Consider the following 10,299-nt stretch of genomic DNA (forward strand, 5'->3'; position numbering starts at 1 on the left):
ATTATTATATAAAAGAATATTATAACATAAAGTAATAATTCTAGCTCGAATTTTTAAATACACGTTTTAATATATTTTCTTTTTTTTTCGTTATAAAAACGTGTATTTCAAGGTAAATCTTTTCAACAGGGAAAAAAGAAAAATATCTCGATAGAATCGAAGATCGCAGAGTTGCATGCGAGGTCGAGTTGCATGGATACGCATGTAAATGAATGGGGACTGGATAGGGCAGTGTAACAGGCTAACAAAGAACGCAAAGAGTCTTTCAAGGGTCTTATAGGCCTTTTAAAGCTGTTGAACAAAACAGCACCAACAGAAATGGTGGTGGTGGTGGTGGTTGTAGTGATGGTGGTAGTAGTGGTAGTTACCGCTAAGTTAAACTGCTCAGAGATTTCTTTTCATTACCAATCGAATTAGGACTTTACCACAATCGTATAAATGGATGCGAAGTTTTTAATTAAACGAATACTATGATACTATTTTCAAAATCATTTATAATAACCCCATTTAACAATTTATTCTTTCATCTTTTTTTTCCGTTGATTATACAATCTTTTAGATTCTATACAACCCTACATACGTGATATTGTAAATCAAACGTATTATAAATTATTTGTTTTTTATACATATATATAGATAAAATAAAGAAAGATATAAAATAATACCTTGTCAAGCTGTCAATCAACATTTTAACGAGTAATCACGATACGACACTATTACGATACTCCTATCAAGTCTACAGAAATCCAGAGGAGTTAAGAGTAACCGTACGGTTCACCTATTGTAACCAACAAGTCAACCTACCCCACCGTTTCAATTCATTCCAGCAACCAACCCCCCGTTGGTAGAATCGTGGATACACGTTAGGGGTGCGAAGTATTAGGTTGTTACGTTCATAGAAGAGGATCATTTGAGATAAGGTAAGAGGGTAAGAGAGGGTTGGTTATTGATTCGCAACATATGGGGATGCTGAGTACTGAAACCGGTGTTCAATGGCACCCCATTGTGTCATTCATCGATTACTGACGACTACTTTTTGTTAGGTTAGAACCTTACCCGCATATCGATCGGCTTTCTTCCATCTTCTCTCTTTCACCATACGAGTTTATTTTTTTTTTTATTTTTTTAATTTACGTTTCTCAACAGTCTCATGCGCTTCGTTTATATTTCGTTGAAATAATTATCATCGAAGAAAATATTTATATTTTTTGATAAGTTGTTATCTTCATTTGTCAAAATATTCGATTTCGAATATACAATTCGATCATCTTTATCATAATATCGAAATTTATCTAAAACTTATGAATAATAATAATAATAATAATGAATAAAAAATACAATTTTAATATTATTTTTAAATATATATATTAAAAAGAAAAATAAAAACAACTGAAGTAACCCTGCTGTCAGATCTTTGATTGGTTTAATTAGAAGAATCTGAATTAATTAAACTTACTTGCACGAAAGGAATGCGACGAGGGTAAAAATGAAAAGGGCCGCGGCCCTTTTGAGCTCATTCACGTCGATGAAATATACTCTCTTGGATTCCACGAAAATAATATTTTATTTAAAATGTCGAGTCAAGTTTCGAACACTCGGAGTTTGTCTCGAGTCTTCTTTATTTATCATTTTTCCTGATATATGCGGTGGATGCGTGCGTACACATGTGTATAAACATACAGTAAGAGAATAAGAAGAAGAAGAAGGAAGGGAAAAAAAAAATGTCAAACAAAATAAAAGGAAAAAAAAAATAGTGTAACATGAGTAGTGGGGCATACCAAGGGAATAAAGTCGAAGCAACTGAAATTTCAAGTTATCAGTTAGTTACGGTTTCTCGATCAGTCGAGACGTCTGTCGGACTTTAAACCATTCAATATATATATTTAAAAAGAAACATAAAATTAATTAATTTATTTAATTTATTATTTTGTTTGTTCTCGTTCGTTTAATATAATCCGTTTTGGTTTAAATATAAGCCTGTGCATGTAACCGTTATATTCTTTTATTTCTTTTATTTCATTGCTATTTTTTTCTTCCTCTTTTATTTATAAATAAGAAAAAGAATATTAGAAGAAAAAAAAAAAGAACACATTTGAATTTTCATCCGGGGGTATCTATTTTTTAGTTCGTCAATTAATTTTTATTAATTTGATTTCTCGAGAATGATCGATCGTTCGAGATCGATTATTTTTTAGATATAAAAAGTAATTACAATAAATAAATCAGATTGTGTTCGATTATTTATTTAAATATAATCCGAACTCTCTTATAGCGTGCTTGTAACTGTTATATTTTTTCCTTTTTTTCTTTTTCCTTATTGTTTGTTTGTTTCTTTTATCAACGCAACATCCATGCGTCTCTCGTAGACTTTATCGGAATTTACGTCAATCGATTTTTCATTACAAATCGTTTCTCGACCTTTCACTATACTCAACGTAATAAAACTTAATATATACTCTATTAAGAAAGAATTGTGATTCTCATATTTGTTCCAAGTGAAACACGAGTGATGTAAAGTGAACAAATGTTTCGAATATGTTAATGAATTTAATTGATCAATTTATTAGTTAATTTGGTGTTTGTTCAGTGTATTACACAACTTGAAGAACGGTTTTATATTTAATATAAAATAAAAATGTTTCTAAACGAAACTTTGTTAGTATTAACTTATACGGCCAATATTATGTCTAGATTACCTCCGCAGAATAAATCAACTGCAATTGTTGATTCTAATGATTTTTCTAATCAATCTACCACGACGCTTTCTCCGGAAGAAGAAGAAAATAAATTTGATTTTGAAGATCGTAAGTAAATTGTTCTTGTTGAATTCACGTAAGATAATTATTTAATTAAATTAAATTCGTATAATATTGTCAACTTCGACAAAATATTCTATTTTATTTCTAAAGTGAGATTAAAATAATACACTGTACGTTTTTAATAACAATAAACATGTAAAATGAAATGACTAAATTAATGATGATATGGAAAAAACGGAAACGAATCGATTTTCTTTCGTAATTTAATAAAATCAATCAGTCTGTTATATGAAAATCTTAATTTAAAAAAAAAATTGTCTTTAATCGTTATTTCAAATAAAAATAAACATATTAGAAAAATAAGATTGCTATTTATCAAAGTAAACATAAAAAGAGATCGAGAAAAATCTATTCGTTCGTATAATTCGTTCGAAATAAATTCAAATATTATCACATAATTTTTATCATATCAAACTGAACCTTGAAATATGTTTTTAATTGTTTTTAATTACGATATACATGTTATAAGATAAAATTGTTAATTTTTCAAGAAAATATTTGTTAAGTCAGATATATTTTATTAAACTAATAACAAAAACACGTTTATGTATAAATATATACAATATATAGTTAATTAAGTGACGAATAGACAAAACACGGATAACTGTGTTGAAGTAACTGATAAAATGACGTAGAGAGATATTGATAAAAATAATGATAACCTCTCGTGGGTCAATCACGTTGGCCGTCTCCTTCGAATCTTAATTTATAATTAATAGTGACTGAACGTGTCTGTTATACCTTAAAATAATTTTTATTTTATATTTATATCTCTACTAACGTACGCGTGCATATGTGTTAGTTAATAAGTATAGCGAAAAAAAAAACAGCGATAATACGCGTGTATGTATTGCAATATAAATATAAACAGTTATCAAAAATAATGCAATTTATTATAATATCTTTACTACTAATTACAATTAATATACAAATTAATTTGGTAAACGCGTACATACGTATATGTATAATAATTTATCATCATCTCATTTATCTTTTTTCTAACCCCGGTTGAATGATATTCCGTCGTACGTTTTCTTTAAGAATTACGATATCTTACAGGCGTTTTTTTCCCCTTCTTTTTTCTCTTATATAGTTTTGTGTAATAGAGAAATAAATTAGGATAATTATTTCGTATATAATTACAAATTTATTAAATTTAATTAATTAGTTTACTTTTTATATTATATTTTTCTTTTCTTTTCTTTTAGTCATTTTCTTTTGTATTTTATTTTAGTTCATTTAAAATATTAAGATTAGAATTGATAAATATAAAAATGATTTAATTCATCGTAGTTTCTTTTATAGATATTATATTTCAATGGTATTAATTTAATTTATTTTGTATGTTTCATTATTTAGAATGGTATATGTGGAGGTGTTTCAAACCTTATGGTTGTTTCTACATCGGTGCACCATGGTCAGGAGAAAATCGTCCAGTTTCGATGTTCCCAACACGACCAGACAGTATCGATCCACATTATTTACTATACACACGTGATACTATACATATAGATCAATCTTACGAATTGAAGATCGATAATTTCGAAACAATTGAGAATGCACCCTTACGAATTGACAACAATTTTTATTTTGTAATTCATGGGTTTTTAGACAGCGGTGATAACACCTGGGTAATGGTGAGTAATCAATCATTTCTTTTTTTTTTCTTCCTTTATTTTTATACATCTATTTAATTTAATTCAATTTATTATTTTGTAGAGAACGGTGAAAGAATTATTATTACGAGAAGATTGCAATGTTTTAATAGTAAATTGGATTGGCGGAGCTGGTCCACCCTATGCACAAGCAGTTGCTAATACGAGATTGGTTGGCGCCATGTTAGCTCGATTAGCATCACAATTAATAAATATTGGTAAAATTTTACCTGCGAAGATGCACATGATTGGACACAGTCTTGGTGCTCATACAGCTGGTTACGCTGGTTACACATTAAGATTACGTTATCATCATACTTTGGGAAGGATAACTGGTAAGAAAATAAAAGCAGTAAATTTGAATTTGACACGACGAACAAAAATTATAATCTCACGTTTTAAAGATTTCGTAGAAATGAAATTTTCTTTCGTTTGGATCTTATGTAATTTATTAGAATTATTTTCTAATTTATTCTTCCCTTTAGGACTTAACTTTATTTTAATCTCCTTCATCTTACTTATACTTTTAATTTTGTTTATATCATTATTTGTTAGTTTTTTTTCTTCTTTTTTTTTTTTTCATCATCAGTATTATAAATATTTTCCTCATTTTTTCCACTATCATAACTATTTTCTTCTTCTTCATCATCTTCATCATCATTTTCATCATCATCATCATTATCATCATCATCATCTTCAGATAAAGAACCAAATTCTAATTCACTATTTTCATCAGATGAGAAAAAAGTTTTTATTAGATCTCTGTCTGATTCAGAATTATCATGATAATCTTTTGTTTCTTCATCTGTACTAAGTTCATTATTGTCTAGTTCACTTATAAAGTAATCATCGATGTCAGAATCTTCAACATCTTCAAGATTGTCTATATCTTGAAAAAGTTTAGACATTTTGTTGCTGATTAGTTGTAATTTTCAGAATATCTCGCTTTCGCTGAAAAGCCTGCTTTTGCAATCCCATTTTATTTTTCTTTGTTATAACCTAAAATCTAGTTTACCAATTATTGAAACACATGACCCCACATGTTCACCATAGCTAATATCAACAAAAATTATAATCTTGATTTCTTTTTGCACGATCTATTATTTATTTATTAATACATTTCAATTAATATTTTGTACAAATTTCCAAAAATGCGTGTACTATATTCATAATCGCAAATAGTATTCGTTTCTTTTCTAATTTATTTCTTTTTCATTTTTCTCAATACCTTATATTCGAATAATTTCCATTGTGAATTGAATATAAATGAAATATTATTTATAAATCAATCATTACATGACTTTTATTTAATACGTAGTTTTTTTTCCGCGTAGAACTAAATACAGGTGTATGCTCTTTTGATCTTTCTTTTGTTTCGATACAAGTCCGCCATCTTTGACGCACACTTTTTCCCATCTCTTTCTTTTCGAAGTCAACGACTCACTTAAATCCCACTACTCATATCGTATTTACTTATTGTATGCTTCGTTCGTACGTTCGTTCGTTCGTTCGTGCGTAACACGAAAGATCCCGAACCTGTATCCTTCATCTCTTCGTATACACGTGGTTCCACCGACACTCCGGAAACATACGAAGATGGCCGATCGAAACCCAACCGATCAGGGTAACATCTATGAAAGAAGAGAAGCTTTTACCTCTAACGTTTTATATTCATTCTCTTTTTCCCTCTCTCTCTCTCTCTCTCTCTCTCTCTCTCTCATTCTTTCCACCAACTACATTTTTAGAATATATAATAAACGATAGAAAGCGCATCATTTCTCGAGTCAAAGATCAAACCCACGTCGTTCGAGTATCATTTGACAAATTTAACACGCGAAAATAAAAATAATTCCTTACGAATAAATAATTTTTTATTGTTATTTTTAACTCTTAAAATTTATATTATCTTCTCTCATTTACGTATATCCTTGTACGTTTTTTTTTTTAAATATATAAAAATGATTTGCAATTTATGTAAATCTTGCAAGAGATTGTATAACGTATAAAATAACAAATCTAGTCGTGAAGAAATTATGTATGCTTTTTCGTTTCTTGCCTAAGAGAATATATTATTTAAAGGATGAAGAAAATAGAATGGAGTCTCTTAATAATTTAACATTTATTATAATATGGTAATATAAACCGATTGTGATCAATGATGATCGATCCTCTTCCTTCTTCCTTCTTCCTTCTCCGTTCGTCATGGAGAAAACAAATATGTCTAGGTTTATTGTTACATAAGCTATCGATCCCATCAGGAACTAACAGGATAGTAGAAAGTACTCAAGGTTGATTCCTTCCTTTTTTACGAATTTTATCCTTGACGAAAAAGTATCATTGAAGAACTCTCACATTTATTTTCTCAATAATATTTTTACGCGATCATTTTCTTTTCCTTGTTTTTTTTTTGTAAATTAGAAAACGTGTTATTTTCTTTTTTCTTCTTCTTCTTCTTTTTTTTTTTTTTTTTTACAAAACACATTCGAAATTTATTTTACACGTTCAACGAAAAATAAAACACATTTCCTTCTTTGCGTAATGTCAGATGTAAATAAAGCATTTTGTAGTCCGGATACGATGAGGTTGCGACAAAAGACATACACAAACACACACACACACACACACATACATACATACATATAGCCAAATATCTTGTAACACTTTTACGCGATACTATCTTCGTTGTCAGCTGAGAAAAAAGAAAAAGGAAAAAGAAAAGAAATTCGCAGAAATAGTTAACGACGATAGGTTAATTAATTAACGTGCAATTCTAAACCAACGCTTTACGAGAGAAAGTTGTGAAAGAGAGAAGAAGGAAAAGAAAAAAGAAAAGTAAACAAAAAAAAATAATAAAATGTCAAAATTATTAATCAACCGTCCTAGAATTATTATTTACACCTAAACGTAAATTAATACAAACACTAAGTTTTTCATTTATTACAAACAATTAAAAGAACTTTCTTAATTTACGTCACTTTTTAGAGTGTTTTATTTTTGTATATGTTATTTTTACGTTCCATTAAGATAATACTGCGTTCTTTGAGAATTCATAAGAACAACATTACTGATAAATGTTTGTTTTACGTTGTATTTAAGGCCTCGACCCAGCAGAACCACACTTTAGTAATACCTCGCCTATGGTAAGACTCGATCCAACCGACGCAATGTTCGTGACAGCAATTCACACCGATTGTAATCCATTTATCAGTGGTGGCCTTGGTATTACGCAACCAGTTGGCCATATTGACTTCTATCCAAATGGTGGTCGCAATCAACCTGGTTGCAACGAGGGTGTACTCAATTCTATAACCTTGGAACGTGGTAGTTTCTTTCGTGGTTAGTTATACTAATTCATAATACTATATATAGGAATATATATATATATAAGCTCTAATCATTCTCATTTGTAATAACCATATTATTATTTTGTAGAAAAAATATTTTCATTCGTTATATACGTTATATTTCGTTATATTTCGTAGATTTATCAAATTTATATAGCTTTTTTTTTCTCGTTTTATATTTGATTTATAATACGTAAGTAAAGATTAACAAAAATCTTTTAGATATATCTAACATACTTATAACTAATTTATTCAATTGAATTATTTGTTATATTAATATATATATATATATATATATGATTATGACTATTACGTAAGAAGTGATTATTTTTATTATTAATATTTTTAATGTATAATAATTGTAATGTATTTTTTTTTGTATATAAAGGTATCAAAAGGTTCCTAGGATGCAATCATATTCGTAGTTACGAGTACTTCGTCGAAAGCATCAACACTCGTTGCCCTTTCATAGCATCACCCTGTTCGTCATGGAATAAATTTCAAGAGGGTAAATGTTTCGATTGCATCAATCAATATTGTCCTAAATTTGGTTTGGATGCGCAACCAGGAAATTATCATGCTTCTGTTTACTTTATGACAGGCTCGGATAAACCATTTTGTAGTAAGCCTTTTATTTATCTTAAGTAAATTGTATTTATTTTCAATTATTTTACAACATTATATTATTTATATATATATATATATATATATATGTTAAACAAAGTTCCTAGATGATCATGTTACAATCATGAACTCTTTTTCTTGAAACCTATTTATATTAGCCTAATTTTGTTTTAAATTATAATACCTCAGGGGTCAAACAATTTTGTTTACAATGAAATAATTAATATAACACGTATAGAATTTGATTATCAATCATTTCAAAAATCTATTAACATTTTATTATATATATAAGAATATTGAAATATTTTTTCAGAGGCACATTATCGAATAACAATAAATATTTCGAAAACTAACGAAAGCATAAGTTATGGCGGAGAAGTAGGTACGTTTACCATTAAAGTGATAAGCACTAATGGAAAACAAACAGAGAAGATGAAACTCAATCAAAATTCGAAATATTACGAGCCTGGTAGCGTACACACGGTTGTTTTACCTGGCGAGGTTGTTGGCAAACCGGATGCTGTTGAGATTACGTGGGAATATCAAACTTCAATGTTCAATCCTTTAACTTGGAGATTTCTACATACACCTCGTGCTTATATCGATTCATTGACGATCGATAGTCTCGAATTTAATAACAGGTATAAACTTTATTGAAATATTTTCAATTAATTTTACGATCAATAGTTTTTTTCTTTTTTTTTTTTTCTTTTTTATATTATTATTTCTTCCAAGTTTACAATCAAATTTATTTCAATATTGTGTATAAAATAATTACACGATATAAAAAAAATATTCTACAATATAATACTCGGTAGGAAAAATGTTATTTTTAAAAAGAAATATAATTAATCGTAAGCATTATATTTTAAGCCTCGTCGGTAATTTAATTAAATATATTTTTTTATACATTTCCCTTTTTTTCTTTTTGTTTTTTAGTATCACAGTTTGTCCGGATAAAACGAAAACGCTCTTAGCTAACGAATCGAAGCTATTAACGACCAAAAATTGTGGCAACACCAACACCAATACGGTTTCCACGTGAACAATTTCTTCAATATTACATATGAATTTATAGGCAAATAAATAAACAAATAAGAAAATTAGAATGACAATAAGATGAATAATCAACTTTCGTATTCGTTCGATTAGAATTCATTCTCGCCAAGTTTAATTTATTTCTCGAATATATTATCTATATATCTATATGCTGTCAAAGAACCCTCATCATTTTATTTTTTAGGTATCATCTCATTCTTTTTCTTCTTCTTCTTCTTCCTCCTCATTTCTCTTTTAATTTCTATAAATATATTATGATTTGTGTGTATATAAGAGGTGTTTCATTTTTATAAACGAGATCAAATAATAAATAATTAAAATAATATATAGAAAAATATAAAAAATTGTGTAAATAGTTTATTAAATAAAAAAGAAAAAATGATTATATTGTTAAAAAGTACAAAAAATAATAATAATAAATGACTGATTACTTATTTTATTCTTCATAGAAACGTGGGCTGGCTGTATGTTTATTTAATTATGCGCAACAATTTGTATTTTCCTTTATTAAAATGTAACGAAACTACTAACGTTATTTAACAATAATCCATTCATTTATTATTTTGTAATGGAACATTTTAAAAAAAAAAAAACCCTATGTATTAAATACATTTATAATCTTATTGTTATCATAGAATTTGTTATTACTTTTTAAAATGGAATCAAATTGAGACACTCTGTATAAAATTATATTTTCTATCAAGTAGTTATAACAAAGTTAGTTTCGCTGAATGATCGGTGGGACAAAACTCAAATGCATAAATCCAATCCTTTCACTGTTATTATGCACATGTGTAT

The 10,299-nt window shown here is 28.1% G+C and overlaps 1 protein-coding gene across 2 annotated transcripts in view; it reads left to right on the forward strand.

The window, feature by feature from the left end:
* LOC106785229 (pancreatic triacylglycerol lipase-like) overlaps positions 1-9,548 on the forward strand; it is a 34,045-nt gene extending 24,497 nt beyond the window's left edge. Inside the window, exons 1-7 of one of the 2 annotated variants that reach the window (XM_014745508.1) lie at positions 2,085-2,804; positions 4,179-4,456; positions 4,539-4,809; positions 7,571-7,810; positions 8,207-8,440; positions 8,756-9,083; positions 9,382-9,548. In XM_014745508.1, the coding sequence (XP_014600994.1) occupies positions 2,636-2,804; positions 4,179-4,456; positions 4,539-4,809; positions 7,571-7,810; positions 8,207-8,440; positions 8,756-9,083; positions 9,382-9,487 (1,626 nt within the window). In that variant the 5' untranslated portion in view covers positions 2,085-2,635 and the 3' untranslated portion in view covers positions 9,488-9,548. Of the gene's footprint in view, positions 1-2,084; positions 2,805-4,178; positions 4,457-4,538; positions 4,810-7,570; positions 7,811-8,206; positions 8,441-8,755; positions 9,084-9,381 lie in introns of those variants that run through there. The other variant, XM_014745509.1, reaches the window with a different exon arrangement.
* The last annotated feature ends 751 nt before the right edge of the window (positions 9,549-10,299 follow it).

Source organism: Polistes canadensis, unplaced genomic scaffold (genome assembly GCF_001313835.1).
Source record: "Polistes canadensis isolate GaletaPanama2010 unplaced genomic scaffold, ASM131383v1 scaffold_46, whole genome shotgun sequence".
NCBI lineage: Eukaryota > Metazoa > Arthropoda > Insecta > Hymenoptera > Vespidae > Polistes > Polistes canadensis.